This window comes from Pleurodeles waltl, chromosome 11 (assembly GCF_031143425.1).
Source record: "Pleurodeles waltl isolate 20211129_DDA chromosome 11, aPleWal1.hap1.20221129, whole genome shotgun sequence".
NCBI classification, from domain to species: domain Eukaryota; kingdom Metazoa; phylum Chordata; class Amphibia; order Caudata; family Salamandridae; genus Pleurodeles; species Pleurodeles waltl.
In genome coordinates, this window is record NC_090450.1 from 695,573,349 (window position 1) to 695,593,264 (window position 19,916).

Below are 19,916 nucleotides of genomic sequence, written 5' to 3' on the forward strand. Positions count from 1 at the left end.
CGCATAGTTACACATTCCCGTCCTGCCTGCCTGCCTGCCCGCCCGCCCATAGGCGTTACCTGCGGGTCACGGTGGGCAATGAACACTTCCAATTTGTCATGCTCCCTTTATGCTTTACCAGCTCCCCTTGGATGTTCACCAAGGTGATGGTAGTGTTTGCAACTCATTTCCGGAGATTAGGGGTACCAGTCTTTCCCTATCTTGATGACTGGCTGTTGAATGCAGGCTCGTCCTTGGCAGTTGTCTCCCGCCTCCTGACTACAGTGGACCCCGTACACTCGCTGGGATTCACTGTCAGTGTGCCGAAGTCACACTGGGGTCCTTCTCCGATTCTCCCTTTCATTGGAGCTTTTCTGGATAAAGTGCAGTTAGGGCTTATCCTCCTGAACGGCAAGTCTAGGATTTTCAGGCTATGATGCCAATGTCTCAACCTCGTGGCCTCCTGCGTCCTTCTTGTGACACATACCTGCTGATTTATGCAGGCTCTGCAGTGGGACCTGAAGTTCCTGTGGGTGCTGCATCAGGGAAGTCTCTCCGACCTGGCCCATATCTCAGAGGGAACTGCAAAAGATCAGCAGTGGTGGTTAAAGAACAGTAATTAGGTCAGTGGGAGAGCCCTCACCCTTCCGCCATCCAGAACTAACAGTTGTAACAGATGGATCACTCCAAGGATGGTTAGGCCATCTAGGAGAGGTCTCTGGTCTCCGGCTGAGTCCAGACTCCACATCAACGTACTGGAGGTACGGGTGATCCGGCTAGCATTGAAAGCCTTTCTACACTCCATCAAGGGAAGGCTAGTGCAGGTGTTCACAAACAACAACACTGCCATGTGATTGCAACCGACCGGGCGTAGTGAGATTGTGGACCCATTGCCAAGAGGTCCTGCACATCTTAACTTATCTGGAACGGTGGACCATATCCCTGGTGGCTCAACACCTAGTGGGCTCCCTAAACGCTAGGGCGGACAGATTCAGCCAAAGATGCCTGGCAGATAAAAAATGGCTTCTCCAGCTTACTCTGTTATAAGGTCTGTTTCAGCTGTGCGGAGAGCCTTGTTTAGATCTGTTCGCCACTTCTGAGAATGTGTAATGTCAACAGTTCGGTGCACTGGAGTTTCCAAGGCAGCTCTCGCTTGGAGACACTTCATCTCGAGTGAAGCTCAGGCTTCCTGTACGACTTCATGCCCGTACTACTCCTGCCCAGAGTTCTCAAGAAAATCAGGAACAACCAGGCTCAAGTCGCCCTTGTGGCTCCGGACTGGGCTCGGATAGTTTGGCATCCTGAGCTGTTGAGCATGACTTTTGGTCCTCCGATCAGGCTGTCCCTTTGGAAGGATCGTCTGTCAAAGCAGCAAGGAAGGGTTCTCCAGAAAATGTCAACAATCAGTCATCATGTGTGGAGAATGAGCGGGGACAGTTGACAGCTTTTACCCTTCCGCTCAAAGTCTGCAGTGTTATCTTGGCAGCCAGGCATCCACCCACGAAGACCGTATACACCTGTCATTGGGGCAAGTTTGTGGTATGGTGTGCAGAGAAACAGGTTGTCCCTCTTTCTGCTCTCCTCTCTTAGGTCATTCTCTTTATTCTTTCTCTCGTTGAGAGGACTCTGCTTTGGGCACCTTAAAGGGGTATCTTTCTGCCATCTCAGCCTTTCTGCGATTGCCATATCAGCCATCCCTGTTCAAATCCCCTGTTAAAAATAGTTTTTTTTTTTTTTTTAAAGGTCTGCAGCGTATGTTTCCTCTTTCACTGTTCATCATGCCTCAGTGGGACCTTAATTTAATCCTCACTTTCCTGATGTGCACTCTTTTGAGCCACTACTACACAACTGTCCTATCAGGCTCCTTACCATCAAGATGGCCTTTCTTGTGGCAATAACATTTGCCTGGAGAGCCTCCATACCTGAACATCTACCCAGACAAGCTGGTACTTCGCACTAAAGCTTCCTTGCTGCATAAAGGTGTTACTCCCTTTCATGTCAGCCAGTCCATCACCCTCTCTACTTTTTACACTTCGCCACATCCCTCTAGGGAAGAGAAGCAAATTCACCAACTGGACCCAAAAAGAACATTGTCGTTCTACCTTGACTGCATGAAAGAGTTTCGGGTGGGCGACCAACTCTTCATGCAGTATGCTAGAGTGAAGAAGTCAATGGCCTTTCAGAAAAGGACCATCTCCTGAAGGAATATGTATTAAGATCTGCTTTGCATCGGCCAAGTAGCAGCCACCTGTGGGCTTGGAAGCTTATTCCTCCAGAACTAAGACTGCGACTAGTGTATTAGCATGCTGAGTTCTGATCTTGAACCTCTACCAGACAGCAATAAGGGCCTCTGCACACGTTTACAAATCACTACTGCCTGGATAGTCCGGTCTGTCGGGATGGGCACATTGCCTGTTTGGTCCTGCAGGACGTTTTGGTGTGAAATTGTTTCGCAGACCCTCCCTGGAGAGGTATTGCTTGGGTATCTATTCTAAGATTTGGAATATTTGGCTAGAAGTCTCCATCATATGAACAAGTTACTTACCTTCGTAACACCTTATCTGGTAGAAACTCTTATCTACCCGCAGATTCCTTACCAACCCACCCATCCTACCTGCTATGCAAATGGCTTTCTATGGGCAAAGTTGTTCCCCTCTCAGGGCTCTAGTTTTCCACACCAGTGGACATTGTTTTTTGTGGCTCCATGCTGCTGGCATGGAAAGTCTTGAAAAGAAGCTGATATTTGCATACCAGGGTGGCACTTATCTAGAAACTGTGCATGTCATCTCCAGTGCAGAAAATGGCGACAGTCACATGGAGCCGAATGGAGCCATCTACCGGCACACAGTACTGCTCACAAATAAGTTTCGGATCCAGTCTGATGTCTAGGAATAATTCTAAGCTAAGGAATCTGCTGCTAGAGAGTCTCTCTACCAGATAAGGTGTTATTGAAGGTAAGTAACTTGCTCTTCAGGCAGGGATTACGTTTAATCTTTCCTCTCACAGTAGGATCTTCCCCTGTGGCCTTTCATCTCAGTGCAGTCTCTGAGCATTACTCCTTCAAGGTAGGCTCCCTCTTAGTCATTCCCTGATGGCCTTGTGTAAGGAAATGCCTCCTTGGCATGGTTACCCCCTGACTTTCTGCCTTTGCTGATGCTAAGTTTTGATTTGAAAGTGTGCTGAGGCCTGCTAACCAGGCCCCAGCACCAGTGTTCTTTCCCTAACCTGTACTTTTGTTTCCATAATTGGCACACCCTGGCATCCAGGTAAGTCCCTTGTAACTGGTACCCCTGGTACCAAGGGCCCTGATGCCAGGGAAGGTCTCTAAGGGCTGCAGCATATCTTATGCCACCCTGGGGACCCCTCACTCAGCACAGACACACTGCTTGCCAGCTTGTGTGTGCTGGTGAGGACAAAATTAGTAAGTCGACATGGCACTCCCCTCAGGGTGCCATGCCAACCTCACACTGCCTATGCAGCATAGATAAGTCACCCCTCTAGCAGGCCTTACAGCCCTAAGGCAGGGTGCACTATACCATAGGTGAGGGCACCAGTCCATGAGCACTGTGCCCCTACAGTGTCTAAGCAAAACCTTAGACATTGTAAGTGCAGGGTAGCCATAAGAGTATATGGTCTGGGAGTCAGTCATGCACGAACTCCACAGCACCATAATGGCTACACTGAAAACTGTGAAGTTTGGTATCAAACTTCTCAGCACAATAAATGCCCACTGATGCCAGTGTACATTTTATTGTAACATACACCCCAGAGGGTACCTTAGAGGTGCCCCCTGAAACCTTAACCAACTACCCGTGTAGGCTGACTGGTTTTAGCAGCCTGCCACACTCGAGACATGTTGCTGGCCACATGGGGAGAGTGCCTTTGTCACTCTGTGGCTAGTAACAAAGCCTGTACTGGGTGGAGATGCTTATCACCTCCCCCTTGCAGGAACTGTAACACCTGGCGGTGAGCCTCAAAGGCTCACCCCCTTTGTTACAGCACCCCAGGGCATTCCAGCTAGTGAGAAAAACAAGGAGGAGTCACTGGCCAGTCAGGACAGCCCCTAAGGCAACCTGAGCTGAGGTGACTCTGACTTTTAGAAATCCTCCATCATAGGGATAGGAATGTGACCCCCTCCCCTTGGGAGGAGGCACAAAGAGGGTGTAGCCACCCTCAGGGCTAGTAGCCATTGGCTGCTGCCCTCCCAGACCTAAAAACACCCCTAAATTCTGTATTTAGGGGCTCCCCAGAACCTAGGAACTCAGATTCCTGCAACCTAAGAAGAGGAGGACTACTAAGGTGAAACACCCTGCAGAGAAGACGGAGACACCAACTGCTTTGGCCCCAGCTCTACCGGCCTGTCTCCCCCCCCTTCTAAAGACACTGCTCCAGCGACGGTTTCCCCAGGGACCAGCGACCTCTGAATCCTCAGAGGACTGCCCTGCTCTAGAAGGACCAAGAAACTCCCGAGGACAGCGGCCTTGTTCACCCAAGACTGCAACTTTGTAACAAAGGAGCAACTTTAAAACAACTTGCGTTTCCCGCCGGAAGCGTGAGACTTACCACTCTGCACCCAATGCCCCCGGCTCGACTTGTGGAGAACAATCACTTCAGGGAGGACTCCCCGGCGACTGCGAGACCGTGAGTAGCCAGAGTTGCCCCCACTGAGCCCCCACAATGACGCCTGAAGAGGGAATCCCGAGGCTCGCCCTGACCGTGACTGCCTGCTTCCCAGATCCCGACGCCTGGTAAAGACTCTGCACCCGCAGCCCCCAGGACCTGAAAGATCGGAACTCCAGTGCAGGAGTGACCCCCAGGAGGCCCTCTCCCTTGCCCAGGTGGTGGCTACCCCGAGGACCCCCCCCTTGCCTGCCTGCATCGCTGAAGAGACCCCTTGGTCTCCCATTGATTTCAATTACAAACCCGATGCGTGTTTGCACACTGCACCCGGCCACCCCCGCGCTACTGAGGGTGTACTTTCTGTGTGGACTTGTGTCCCCCCGGTGCCCTACAAAACCCCCCTGGTCTGCCCTCCGAAGACGCGGGTACTTACCTGCTGGCAGTCTGGAACCGGGGCACCCCCTTCTCCACTGAAGCCTATGCGTTTTGGGCACCACTTTGACCTCTGCACCTGACCGGCCCTGAGCTGCTGGTGTGGTAACTTTGGGGTTGCTCTGAACCCCCAACGGTGGGCTACCTTGGACCCAAACTTGAACCCCGTAGGTGGTTTACTTACCTGCAAAAACTAACTAACTCTTACTCCCCCCCAGGAACTGTTGAAAATTGCACTAAGTGTCTAGTTTTAAAATAGCTATATGTGACTTATTTGAAAACTGTATATGCTATTTTGATTATTCAAAGTTCCTAAAGTACCTACCTGCAATACCTTTCGTTTGAAGTATTACAAGTAAAATTAGAACCTCTGGTTCTTAAAATAAACTAAGAAAATATATTTTTCTATACAAAAACCTATTGGCCTGGAATTGTCTCTGAGTGTGTGTTCCTCATTTATTGCTTGTGTGTGTACAACAAATGCTTAACACTACTCCTTTGATAAGCCTACTGCTCGACCACACTACCACAAAATAGAGCACTAGTATTCTCTCTTTTTGCCACTATCTTACCTCTAAGGGGGGAACCCTTGGACTCTGTGCATACTATTCCTTACTTTGAAATAGTGCATACAGAGCCAACTTCCTACACCTTGTTTCCCTCTACAGTTTTCCCTTAGCAGTATCTCACCCTCTTGTAGTGTACACCTGCAGTAATCATTTTCCTCTCTCCATTTGATTTCCTCATTCCATGGTATTCCTCTCCCTGTTCTCCACATCATCCTAGTCTCTTCCTCTTTGGTCTGTCCTCACCACACTCTTAATTCTCATTAATAGAAGGAGGAGGAGAACCGGCAGCTGGAGGAAAAGCGAAGACTGGAGGAGCAGCAGCGGAGGTTGGAGCAGGAGCGAAAGGAGCGGGAGCAACGAGAGGCTGAAGCACGTGAACAACGGTTTAAGGCTCATGCAACACAGATCGATGCACAAAAGTAAGACTGGTACTGGACTTGGGGATGGACAGGGAGAAGAGACTAGCAATCTCAAATTGCAACTGTTTTGTAAAGCCAGTCCCTGTTTGGTTAGCATATTGGACGTGGCCCTGTATTCTGCTGGGACATAGTGGAGTGACCTTTTGTAAAGTTTTCGTCCATCAAGGAGATTAGTGAGTGTTGTAGTTCTTGCAAAGTTCTTGTGTAGTGTAGCCGTGTTTTTGAAAATTTTGTTGTGTAGTAAATCAGTCACTCCCATTTGCACAATGCCCCCTGACCAGTTTGAAATCTGATTTTCTTTTTTAAATTCCAAATGGAGGATCTTGACACCACCAGCACTTTTACTTCCGTTGCTAGAGTTCACTGAAGATGAAGTAGGTCTGACAGAGTATAAGGTTTTAGAGGGTGTGGTTTCAGACCCAAAACGTTGGAGCAAATGTTATGTCTGTCCTGTTCTAGATGCAGAATTCAGACACCTTTTAAAGATGATCTGTCATCGACTAGGGCTTACAAGATGCAGACAGACCCTGATGCAGTCTTTGAAAGGAAAAGAGCCCTAGTTACGGGTCTGTTTTGTTAAATTTATGGACCAGGTTATTAATCAATAGAGCAGTTGTTTCAAGCATTGGAGTTTTCTTGTTATTACTGTTGTTTAACATTTCGCACTGAACACTTGTTTTCTTTTTTTCAGTTCCGGTATTTTCAGGGCAGCGTTCCTTCTCCTTTATGTACATGATAATTCTATTTTAGATTTGTATTTTATTGTTTAATTTTCAGTAGTTTAAAGTAACTATGCAGTAAAGTATCTAAATGCTTATAAGACGTTATTGTTGTCGAACTTCAACCTTCCTAGTAATTAGCAGACCAGTGGTTCAAATACATTAGTGGGGTCGTCATCTTAGCACCTTTCAGTATTACTCCAACAGTTATTACCCATGGGATGAACTGCAGTTTCTTAAGGAATATAACACTAAGGAGTGATTGTGTTGCAAAAGCAGCATGTCCAGGCAACCTGCGCTGTCTTTCTTGTCACTTCTTGTACCACTGATAACGAAATGTAGACTCTGTTGTAGTATAGAAAGCTTTCCTTCATCCAGAGGTCTATGCAGTTGAGACAGCCTCTTATGTTTACTTGTTTGCCTTGGTACCTCAGTTGGTCCTCAAAACCAGGGGCCATATCATCAACTGTTCGCAGTAAGCAGTGCTGTTGAATCATCTTGTCCCTATCAAGGGAAAAATGCATGTTAAATTTTAAAGGCACTATAGCTGATCCGTGCAGAACCACAGAGATTGCCCTTTATTCAGGATGTATGTGCTGAACCTAGCATTATTTCCAATGAGGTTGCATGGAAAGGATTGGTCGGGACCAGCTCAGATCCTGGCCCACAAATATGGCCTTTAGTCAGTTATGCTGGATTTTAACTAAAAAGCATACGGAATCAACCATTTTGGATCTGTCATGTAAGACGATCATCCATAATGTTGTCAACCTCCTTCTTCCAACGTTCATCGGGCCTGTATCCTGATTGGCAGTCTATAAGGATGTTTTCCAAAAGTCTTGCTTGGGAACAGTAGGTGCAGGGGGGCTGGTAGTTGGGTTGTTCCTTGGGGATCTAGAAATGCCTTCTGTAGTAGTGGGATGACTATGGTGTAAGTATGAGTGATTCACAGCACCACCAAAAAGATTTAGAAACATTAGTGGAAGAATTCTGGATGAAATCTTAGGCAAGTTGCTGAGCACAATTCTGTTATTAGGTTAAAGTCCTTGATCTGGTGTGCGTACGGTGCCTGGAAGTTTTAAGGTTGTGGAAACCTCACCCAGGATAATATTTATTTGTTTGTGACAATATCTTGCATATATATTGTCAGATAATTTTTTAACACTGCCCCATCTCACATCATGCAGCCACATCTACATCCATTTCCATTGAGAGGGGAAACCTTCCCACAATTATCTATTGTATTGCGTGTATTACTGTTTCCGTGGTGTAGTGTATCCCTCACCAGTCTATTTTTAGCGTACATTGGTCAAATTAAAACAATTATAGTAGCAAGAGCTATCACTTCGCTGACATGTTTATTTTGTATTTCCCATTTTTAAACGCTTACCAAAGGTTTTGCTTGGCAGTTTCCTCCTGAGCAGGTGTTTTATCTATTGGGGCGTCTACTTTATTGGGGTTGAGGAGAAAGTCTAGGTGCTACCTTCCTTCTTTTGAACCTTTCCGGTTTTCTTCTCATCTCCCAGATCAGTCAGTTTGGTTATTAAGGTACGGTCCACCTCTGACACTTACTTCTGCTTGTTATCCATTGTTTTGAGTACACTGCATTTATCCTCGTAGATCCTGTCCACTACATCCAGACCCAGCTGGGCCTCAGTAGTGCAGTTTTCACCCACCTCCTTGCTGGAAAGCCATTTGCTCTAGTTTGGTTATCATTGACAATTGTTTAGCTGTCGCGAAGGCTCTTGTTTTCTTCTCATTCATTTTATTTCTGTTCCTGTGAAATATGATCTGTAAAGTACCAAGCAGTAAAACCTATATTGTCCCTCTCCAATAACCAAAGCACTACATATAACAAATACTTACTCAGTCAGATTAGCACCGCTCGCGGGGTAGCAAGAGGCAAATCAGGGAGATGTGGATGACACAACAGTGTAGTAGTCCTTACAGGAGCCCTAGTTTATGTGTACTGTGTCCTACTCATGCAGATGAGAACCACCCATGTCAACCTACATACCAGCCCATATCATTTCCATGATGTCCACACCTCAGTTACCGCTCAGTTCCAGGAAGAACTAGGCTGCCTCGACTTGGAAGAAGATCTAGCTCTTTCACTGATGTTCCACTTTGTCTCAGAGAAGCCCATTGAGGCTGCACTTATGCACTATCTGTTCTTTTTCACCTCAATCTACTCTTTTCCTGAGCAGTATCAGACATTTTAGAAGAGGAGCAGTCAGTTGTTGCACAGCTTCACTTCCTTCTTATGGTGCCTTTTCTCTATGTTCCTCAGGTCCAGCTGGTGCTGTTGTTCCTTGAGCTTCTTTGGGAAAGTGTAGGATTTCTACATCAGTTGCCACCTAGACACATTCTGAATGGACATTAAGTCCATCAACACCTTTTCCATCTCGCCTGTAGATTTTGTTGAAATTATTAACTGTTTATCCAACTCTTTGAGAAGGGAACTTTTCTTATGGTATCCACCATTCAATCTTTTGTGTACAGAAGCTTAATGCAAAGTAATGTGGCTAAACTAAAATATTAACCGAGGGAGCTTTCATATTTAAGTTAGATTGGTTGGCTCACAAATAAAATAAAAAGGGATTGGGATAAGCAGGCAACACCATAGGGGCTGCTTATTCCTATGTTTTGCCCTTGTTTGTGTCAGGTTTCTCTGTGCTCTTAGTAGAATCCTACTGCCTGTATGTTTTGCTATAACAAATCCTTGTGAACAGGGTCGACAGCATTTTTTCGATTAACACATTAGATACAAATGAATTTTATCGAGTTCTCCTTATTTAAAAGAGATATATAATGGGAAGCTTTTTTATTCATTCCTAATCTGTCTAATAATTCAACAAGAGCAGAAGAATGAATGCTGCTGTTGCAATTGGTTTAAAAAATAATTTCCTCAAAGTTTGCTATTCAGCATTGATATAATCGTACATTTCCCATAGACATTTTGTTACATATAAATTTCTTTCTGCAAAATTCCATGTGTTTGTGACAATAGCAGAAGCCAAAACCAAAAGTATCTGCTTTAGCAAACCGAGCCCGCCCAATAGTTTTGTTTTTAAACAAATCTACTAATCTGTGAACCCAGTGCCTAACTTTCTTTGTTGAGAAAGATCAGGTATCATTTTTTCAAGGGTAAACGGTTCTATATCAGTTGGTTAAGCTTGCTGTATGGATGGATGTTCATACAGTGCAACTACAATCTTTGTACCCCCAAGTGGCAATATTACTTTATACTTCACTTTCCTCTTTATTGTCAATAAATACCTGAAATAGTTATATGGGTGTGAAAGCATAGTGCCATGTGATTGATGCACCACCACAAAATGTCACTGGAGATAGATCTGTAGTACTATACCCAGATACAGCTACACACTCCATTGCATATGACTGTTTTTTTAATGAGCGTATCTAAATTGCTTTCTCAGTCTAATTTGTGACAATTTACTTCAAGTGTTAGTGTCCAAATTTTCTTAATTGTTTTGTCTTCATCAAAAGCTGGTTCATAAGCTCACGCCAACTCTTCATTAAACCCACTGCACTTTTGGGGATTCTTCTGAAGTGTGTGTGCTCAGTTAGAAACATATAACAAAAAAAACATGATGGCCTCATATAATTGAATGAGCCACAGTAAAATAGTCCATCTCAGAAACCTTTGGTTCAGTAGCGTTGGACATATTCGTTTACATACTTAAAACATTTTCCTCTATATTGTATTCTTTGTATCCAAAGTGTCCTATTGTACTATTACTGCAGCCGTTGCATAAAGCCAGCACGGACATGGCTGAAATACAGTGTGACACTGTACATGTGGAATTACGAGAAAAAGGTTATTTTATCTGTTATTCACCTGTTTGGGTCTTTGTAGTTGGATTCCTTGCTGCAAACTTTCCTTTGATCCAGTTCCTTCAAAATATAGGAAACTTCTTATTTGTTTCATGAGAGGCGCTGCAGTTCTATGGATTTCATCAAGTAGAAGCAGTCATTCAAATCTCATACTTTTACTTAATAAAAATGTTTTCTCTTTTGTCTTGGCTTCATCAATCTTTTCCTAAGCCATATGCATTCAATGTATTTAATTTATGTCTTGCTATTACTTCTTTATAGCACTTCCTAACTTTACTGTTTTTCCTCATGTCATTTTCTTGTCTTTTTTAAGTTCACATCTTATTCTTTCTAAATATGATTTCAGATCTTTGAATTCCTGATGAGATGTGTGTACAAATCCTTTTTTATGTGGAACACCATTGATTAAAATTGTCTAATCAGTTTTACAATTGGATAAAAATGTCTTGATATCAGCATTTATGCTCTTCGGTTGCTGCCATAATAATAGTAGTAAATTGTATTTTCAGTTTTGCATTAGCCAGTATTTATAAGTTAAAAACAAACACAAATCAAGGTGGCATTCTCCCTAGCACTAGTTGGTGGCTGGTGGGCTGCTGATGGGAAGGCATGTTGGTTTGCTTTAGTGTATAATGAGCCCATGTGTAGCAGTGTTTGGCGTGAGGTTCTCTTGCATTGATATAGAGGACAAATTGGCTGTGCCAGAAATTCATGATGGAGTTTGGTTTGTGAATGGGATACACAGGAGGACCTGTTATGTGTCAAGAACAAAAAGTTGGTAGGGTAGGTCATTGGGAGGAATAAGGCGTGAGTGGGACAGAGTTGATGATGGCATACAAACATCAGAAGGCATGATTACCTGAAGGCCCATTTTGGTGTCAGTAATGGAATTACAAGGGTTCTTGCCAGTGGCTGGCAGTGGTTGGTCTAAAATGGCAGCATATAATGGGATGATGACCCAGATGTAACCAGTGATCTATTGGCAGGGCCTCAAAGCAAATATGCTTAACGGTCTGGTTAGTGTCAAGGATAATAAGGGGGCAGGATGGTCTATTAATTGGTTGACACCAGTGTTGTAAGAGGCAGTGTCAATAGCAGGTGGGAGGTGTGAGAAGTGTGGAATGGCACCATGCTGGAAAGTGAGAACCGGGGCTGCAGGGAGATCTTGTTGATAATTCAATGGTTGTTGGATGAATTCACAGAGATTGGTGGAAGCATAGAGGATTTAGTGTTGGTGAGAATAGAGGGCCTAGATTGCAGCAGTGATAGGTTGACAGTGTGGGCACAGAGAGACAAGCCTTGGTGGCAGGGATATGGGAGAGAGTGCCCGTGGCACACATACTAGGCATAGATCTCAACAAGAATGTGAGAGCACTTGGTTCAGAGCAGTAAGTTAATGCAAAAGGCGACTTAAGACCCAGCAGTTGCAAGTCCTGACTGGCACTTGTGTTGCAAAAAAACATCATTAGCAGCAGGGAAAGCAGGGGTGCAGTATCACTGACAAGGATGTTGGAGTAGAAAGTGGGGTTTGGTTGCAGGGATTTAGAGGTTGCTGACTGATGATGGTTCTGAGGGGCATCATTGTTATTAAAGCATATTCTTTCTGTTAGAGACGTCAGGATGGGGGACATTAGAGGTGTTGCAGGAGATGGGGAATCAGTACAGATGATTTGTGTATGTGGTAGGTGTTGATGCCTGCAGTACATGATCACAAGCATTGTTCAGTTTTCTGAATTCCTTTTCCTCCTTGGATTCGCAGGAAGCTCAAGCAGCAGCAGGAGGTGGTGAGCCGTGAAAAGGAGAAAGAGGAGTGGGTAAGGCTAGGCCCTTGTGCCACCAGTTTTAACACTGTAGGTACCATGTTGCTTTCTCATTCTAAGCATCTGGAAGTCTCTTGAAAACATCAGGCTACTGGTTCGTTGAGTTTCACTCAGTGTGTTTTTTTTTTTTTTTTGCTTAGTCTCCACAGATCTGTTACTTGCTTTCCAAAACTCAACATAAATGTCCATTAGCCTTACTCATCTTAGGGGGGAGCATGGGAGAAAGCGGTCTATTGTTTGACCTAATCCTTTTTAAGCATGTGGTGCTGACATAAAGAACTGGTGGAAAATGCTGGATTACATGGTCTTAGTGTCATGTGTTCATGCCCCACGTCTGGTAACTTGTGAGGGGTGGAAGTTTATCCTACAGCACGTGGTGCACTTAGTTTTGATGCAACACAAAGAAGTTGTTTCTATGTGATGCTGAGAAGTGATTTAAGGCAAACACAAAGAATTGGTTTGAGGGCAACACACGACCTCTGAGCTAACTCTGTTCTCCCCTAAGGTGTGACTGACCCAGACCCATAACCCACAACTGTTGACATGCAGTTGCTGTTTTGGTATATTCTCACAATATCATGGTGTTGTACATAATTCCACCCACTGCTAGATCATGCAATCCGCCAACCATTCACTTTCACTGCCCGTAGCGTTGTGTTTAAATCCACGTCCTTGTGTGTGTTACAGAAGGAGCAGGAGGCTGAGCACCAGGCAAAGATGCAGAAGGGACTGAAAAGGAGCGACTCTGTGGAGAAAGCCAAGGTATTGGTCTGTTATGAAAAGAGTTGTATTAGCAGATGTTTGTGGGTCCAAATACTCGACTAGCAGGTCAGCATGGAGGTGCAGCTGGAGAGCAGTGTGGGCATCCCAGTGTTAGAATACCTGAGTGTTTTTTGATAGGATTGAGGTGCAATGAAAGAGCAGTGTGTGGCTCATAGCCATGGACTAGCGGCTCCGAACTGCAATGCTGCATTGGCAGAGCAGTGAATGAGCTTCAGTACTGTAATGGAGTATAGCAGAATTGGATGTGATGCATTAGTAGATGTAGGCCAGTTGAAGAAATTGTATATCTTACAAGGGCTTTGCAGTTTCTGTGAGTCTTGTTCTTTCTCCCGTGGCCACCTTGGTCTCACTTGGCTATCTTTTAATACAAGGTGTTCCTTCTCTTCCGCATAATCACTCGAGAAGAGGTCCATGATTCATGTGCTGCATGTGTTCGTTGTGGTATGTCTGTGTGCCCATTGTCCACTTACATCTTAATTTACCCCCAGTGGTGATGCTTTTGTCACCTGCACAATTTCTGTGGAACCTTTCACTGTCCAAGCCACTCTGAGGGTTTTGGCAAGCCCTTCCCTCCTGTGCTATATTCTGCTTATGGCCATTCGTTGAAGAATACAGGACGTCTCCCCTACTAGAAAGCTATTACTATGACCTCTTTAAATAAATCTAAGATTTTCTGCACAACCTGGTTTGATGAAAGATTGGTTTTATTTAATTGGCAACGGGAATCATGGAACCAGTCCAGCCCTTTGTGCTGTAGGTAAAAAGAGGGATGTCTACAACTTTGTAACTCATTAACTGTGAAGCCATAGAAGGCTGTACACTCTTGAGCTCATCTCTCAACCATAAGCAGTTTTGTTTTTCATTTTGAAAGTAGCCTGAGAGTGATATAGACCTGTTACCACTAATGAGTTCTGGGGCTTCTTTTTTGCCCACTCTTTTGAACTGACACAGAAACCACTACACAAATTAAGATAAATACAATATATAATGTAGCTTCAACTGTGTGTCCTCTGTTTTAATCCCACTTGAAACTTTTTAATATTCCGTTTTCTACAGGAGGCAGCATCACTTATATCTCAGAGATCAGCCAATCCGCGTGCCATCTTCCAGCAGAAGGAGCGATCCATATCTTCTGACACTTCCCCAACCATCTCCCAGCCAGGTAGGACATCCACTCTTAGCAGCTGCTACCAAGTATGCTACACAGAAAAGCCTGCTATGCTACAAGCCTTCTGCATGCTGGGGCGTTCGCTTATTGCATGGCAGAAAACCACTAGAGTAAAGCACTTCTTTCATTGATTTGAATCTGCTCGGCGAGGGATATGGAAGCTGGCTACATGTTTTCCATACAGACATGTGCAAAACTATGAACTAAAGGCACAGTATTCCCAGAGTGTGGGACTGGAGATGAAAACTTAAATATCACCAAATACTATTAAGATCCTAGGGTCATTGTATCTGATGATCTAAAAAGAGGTTAAAATTATGTGGGTTTAGAAGGTTCTATTACTACTATACACATTTGGTGAGACTTCGCCTGAAGTAGTGTTTAATTCCAAAACCCACATCTGAAGGTGGGTTTGCGTCTAAAAAACATTTATTGAGATGCCCAGCTCTGCAAGTTACACACCAATATATGATAGGCAGTTCGAAAGGCCAGTTCTTTGGTAAAGAAGGCCTGGAGCTAGCCCTGACAGAGAATGGAGGGTGCTGTACGAGAAATATATCATATTTGATTGTTAAATTCATTAGAAAAAAAGTGGTTATAATGGAGACATAAATACATCATAGGCATAGATTTGTATAGGACGAAGAAGGGAGTAGAGAGGGATACTTACATATTTGAAGGAAGCAGTACAATAGACAGCATTTTTAGGTTAGGATTTTTTTTTTTTTTAACTAGATGTTAAGATATGAGTATAAGGGGTATCTTGAGTGATATAGTTCACAAAAACGTTTGTGAGTATATTCAGCTTTGTTAATGGAAAGTGCTTTGGAACCATGCATGCATTTTTGCTTTCTGTGTGATAGTTTTTTTTTTTTTTCATTATTTAATTATATTTTCTCACAAGCAAACAGTATGTAAAACAATACGTAGATCAACTAAACCCCTAGGTTTCTTTGCCACATGGACACATAGGAAATGTCAAGTGGCACTGTCAGCCTCAAGTCAATAAACACTCGGTTCGAAAATGTCACAATTCCATCCCTAGATCCACACAAATCAGTAGTTTCTGCGACTCTCCTACCCCATGCTCCCATCACTCCCTGTCTTCCTCTTACCAACAGTCCCATATCTTTGTGAATTTCCAGAGGCAACCCTGTGCCCAGTGTATTGGCTCCTCTGCTTGCACCACGCCATATTGGATTCATGGATTCCCAGTCTCTCAGTGTCTGAATCCTTGCACAGCCTCATTATCTTATCATGTTCCTCCTTGCCAATGTAACATTGCAGAGCGAAATTGTGTGCCTATCTAGGGTCTCCTCCCCAGATGCCCAGGTAGACCAACCAAGGATTGAGCTCCAGGACCTTACCCAGCACCCCGTAGAGCCTAAGTTGAACCCCCTCTCAGAAGGCCCTCACTCTTGGGCACCCCCATAGTGTATGGAGAAGTGTTCGCCACTGTCTTAACCCCTCAGTCACCAGTCTGAGTTACATATCCTCATAATGCAGATCATTGTGTGTGGAAATTATTCCTGCTGTAGCAGCTTTAACTTAATGAGCTGGAACCCCACCTTGATAGCAACCTCCCTGGGGTATTTATAGGCTGCTTCACACTCATCGTCCTCCATTCTACCCAGTTCTCCCTCCCGTCTTTCTCACAGCCTCTGTAATGGGACCTGGCTACTGCTGAAGAGGGTGGAATAAAACTGCAAAATAGCATGTCTTCAAAATGGGACTTCCAGTGTCCGATATTCCAATCTTCTCTTGTCCAGCAGGTCCTGAGGGCAGAGGCTCCGCCATGTCAATATGACCTAATTTGTAAAAATTCGTCACTCCCCCCCCTCCCCCCCAGCATGTCATACTAGCTTTGCAGGGACGCTAAATTCAGCCAATGTTTTGCTTTGCTTTAAACTAAAAGGAAACAATGCCAAGGAATGCAGCACTCTTAGTTTGAGTAATGTACCATATTTATCGGCGTATAACACGCACTTTTTCTCCCTGAAAATAGGGGGCAAATGATGTGTGCGTGTTATACGCCGATAAAATGTAATGTTTTTTTTTTCTGAAATTTCCTTTTAAAATGAGGTGCGTGTTATACGCCGGTGCGTGTTATACACCGATAAATACGGTATTTATTAAGGCACTTCCTGGATATCAAATAAAAGCAAACAAATACATGAAAATAAGCATTTAACTCAAATAAATGGAATAGAACACATGTATATACAAAAATAATGGCAGACAAAGAACGATGTGGTGCATCAACAAAGCATAAACATGTATATAAGCTGAATAATTCAAACTTAGAATACATCACCAATGGGGTTGAATCCATCATCATCCTTGCCAACATCAAGCTGGGGAACCCTGAACGGCTGAGACAGGAGAACTTCCCCAATGGGATCTTATTGGGTAGTGCGTACACTCCCAAAACAAGCTCCGCTGTGTCAGTGCTACATTTCCCCCGCTTTATATACCTTAAATTAACTCAAGAGGAAGATTCCAGCAATTGACCCTTCTCTTCGGCTATTGACTTCAAATGCTGACTGTACTTGGTCTATGTTGAAAACACGCAAAAGAACTGGCCAGGCCCCAATGCGCATTCCTGAGACAGAACGGTACCTTTCTCTGCTGAAACACTGGTACACTCTTATCACCTCCACATCCCCCACAATATGTTCCCTGCTCTGATGAGAAGAGCGAAAACACGTTCAGTGTAGAAAAATACCTGCGCCTCCGCTGTGACTGCACCTGAAGCTGAGCGCAAAATGGAGTCAGTGGTCAAGATGGAGTCAGTGGTCAAATACAAATACCATTACACCATCCTTACCCTCCCCAGAGATCATCCACTTTTGAGATACCAATCATATTTTAGCGCTCTGCTAATGCACTTGTGTCCCATAGTGGTTTCTCCAGTGTCAATTGACCCGCTCATTCCAACCTTCATGTCACACACCTCTACGTCTGAACCACTGAGGTAGTTGGTTCAAGGATGGTTGCTAATCTCCTTGCACCATAGAACCACTGTGTGAATCCATGGGGCTCCAGCACCTGCCCGTCTGCCAGAAGGGCTGGCTTCCTCTGATCTACAAAGGTCCAGTCATTGACCAGCATAAGGCGAGCCACCCAGTAGTACGCTGAAGATCCGGCAAGGCAATACCCCCATCTGTCGGACGCCTCGTGGGTGTCTCGAGCGATCCTCTGGGCACTCCCATCCCAGAGAATGACTCTAACCTCCGTTTCCACAGCTGGAAATAAATGATCGGGGACTTCGAACAATTAATTTTGCACCACATAAAGCAACTTGGGATGATACAGGCCTGCCTTCCCAGCAGGTACAGGGGAAGTCGTAATATCTGCCCCACGTTTTTATCATAAAACATGTTAGGGTCTGCGGTCACATAGATTGTCAGGTAAGAAAATTCAAGGTCAGACCACACCAACTTCCGGGGCGATTTGCTCGAGGCACCAAACAGGACAACCAGTACTCTACAGATTTACTGCACTTGATAGATAAGTTGCTGAAGAAACAAGATATGTAGGATCTCCATGATCAGTATCTGTGTGGTAGAGCATAGTGGTTGTTTGCCTGATGGGAGATCACATCCTCCCTTCAGGCAGGGTCACTAGCCCATCGGAGAACCCCGCAAACAGTGTGTCCCGCTGAACCCAATTTGTCAACGGCTCCATCACCACCGCAAAGTGCAATGGAGAAAGGGGACACCCCTAACTAAGCCCAATTCAAATTCTTCTGACAATATACCATTCAATCGCACCCTCACTGTTGTCCTTTGGTAAAGGAGGCTTACCCACACCTAGAACACAGAGACAGAGCCCATAAGATTGAGAAGAGCCAGCAGATAGGGCCACTGTAAGGAATTAAATGCCTTCTTGGCATTTATCACTTGCAGTAAGTGGTTTGCTAGAACTTCAGCGAGCAGTTTAGTTTCTATGTTTAGGAGGGAAAGCAGCTCATACAAGGCACAATTTTTTTGGGATCTTCCTAGCTTTATGAATCAATACTATCCACGCTTGCCTAACATCTCAGGGTAGTTCACCCTGCATCTGAGCCTCTCTGTACAGAGCAAGCAAAGGCTGCTCTTAACACATTTAAAAACCTCGGGGGAAGCCTTTGGGATCTGGGGCCCTCCCACTTCAGATTTAGGTCAGGACTTCAGCGATCTCTCTCTCTCTGTGATTAGGGCCTCAAGCGGATCCCTAGCCTCCCTCCTCAGTCAAGGCACTGGAAGATCACACATAAAGCAATGCATGTCCTCTTCTGTCTCAAGAAAGAGACGTGAGGTATAAAGAGCACTGAGGTATATCACAGTGGTCTAGGCTGGCATGCATACTGCCGGGATCCAGCCTTGGCCCTCGTCTTCCTGACCAACCAGGCCAGCATCTTCCCCGACCTGTTCCCAGTCTCATAGATCCTACTGTTCCGTCTATTGTCTTCCCTGAGCTGAGCCCGACTTTGTGCTTGGTCTGGCTATGCCACATACACAGCCTCCTTTTTCCCTTTCCAGCTCCATTCTTTTCTGCTGATTCTCCCTATTCTTCCCTGCCACATGCAGTATTAGCTGGCCCCATGCCACCATCTTATGTGTAAATGTAAAAATGTAAATGTATCCCAGTCTATTAGCTCCCAGGTGCCAGCTGGCATGGGGCCTGTGCGCCCACAATTCCACCACAATCTGGGAATGATCTGAAATGTTTATCGTCAGGTAGGCTGTATTTCTGTTTCTAAAGAGTTGGGTCTCCATTACCTGAAAGTAGTCGAAAAGTGCCAGTGAGTGGGAGGCATTGACTGCATAAGAAAACTATTTGTCCCGTGGGTGAGAGGCCTGCCACAGGACTCAACACCAGGGCCCCCAAAAGTGAGCAAAGCCACGGGGTTGTCCCTTGGTGCACTCCCAAAACCCCACCCCCATCCATATCCTTCGATCCACCTCTCCAGGCGGGGTCAGGTTGAGGTCCTCTCCTACCAGTAACAAGGCCTCTGAGCAGTCGGTGATCCATTACTCCAGGCCCATCAGCCTAGGCCCCTGGAGGCTGGGCGGATGGTACTAGGAGGCTGCTATCAGATGCTTCCCATTCCACATGCCACCTAGCATCCAGATGGCTCAGTTCACATGTTCGTTATTTGGAATGGCATGGATCTGCAAATTAGGATTCCAACCATTCTGGCCCCAGCAGATTAGCTTGCGTGTACCAGAGATTTAAGCTTGCCTCTCTCCAGGAAATCACAGTGGGAACTCTGCTCTGCGTTTCCTACAAAAGAATCAAATCCAGTGCTTGTTGCGTTAAGTACCGCAGCACCTTCTCTGAGTACCCCACCAAAAGTATATTTTTATGGTGGGAGTGCCCCTCAGCATTTTCTACCCTGGCTAAAAGGACTTTCTACCTTCCACTGCAGCCTGTCCTGATGATCCATCACAGCCGGTCGAAGCAGGCCTTCGTCATCTCCACATCAGTGACCCTATTAGCTTATTTGGCATACTCCACCCTCAGGAGACTCACATCAATTACCACTGCCTCTGATTTATGGTTCA

The 19,916-nt window shown here is 45.1% G+C and overlaps 1 protein-coding gene across 4 annotated transcripts in view; it reads left to right on the top strand.

The window, feature by feature from the left end:
• DBNL (drebrin like) overlaps nt 1–19,916 on the top strand; it is a 137,507-nt gene that overhangs the window by 49,820 nt on the left and 67,771 nt on the right. For all 4 annotated transcript variants that reach the window (XM_069214242.1, XM_069214243.1, XM_069214244.1 and 1 more), the window contains exons 7-10: nt 5,868–6,019; nt 12,356–12,410; nt 13,104–13,178; nt 14,256–14,361. In XM_069214242.1, the coding sequence (XP_069070343.1) occupies nt 5,868–6,019; nt 12,356–12,410; nt 13,104–13,178; nt 14,256–14,361 (388 nt within the window). The remainder of the gene's footprint in view (nt 1–5,867; nt 6,020–12,355; nt 12,411–13,103; nt 13,179–14,255; nt 14,362–19,916) is intronic.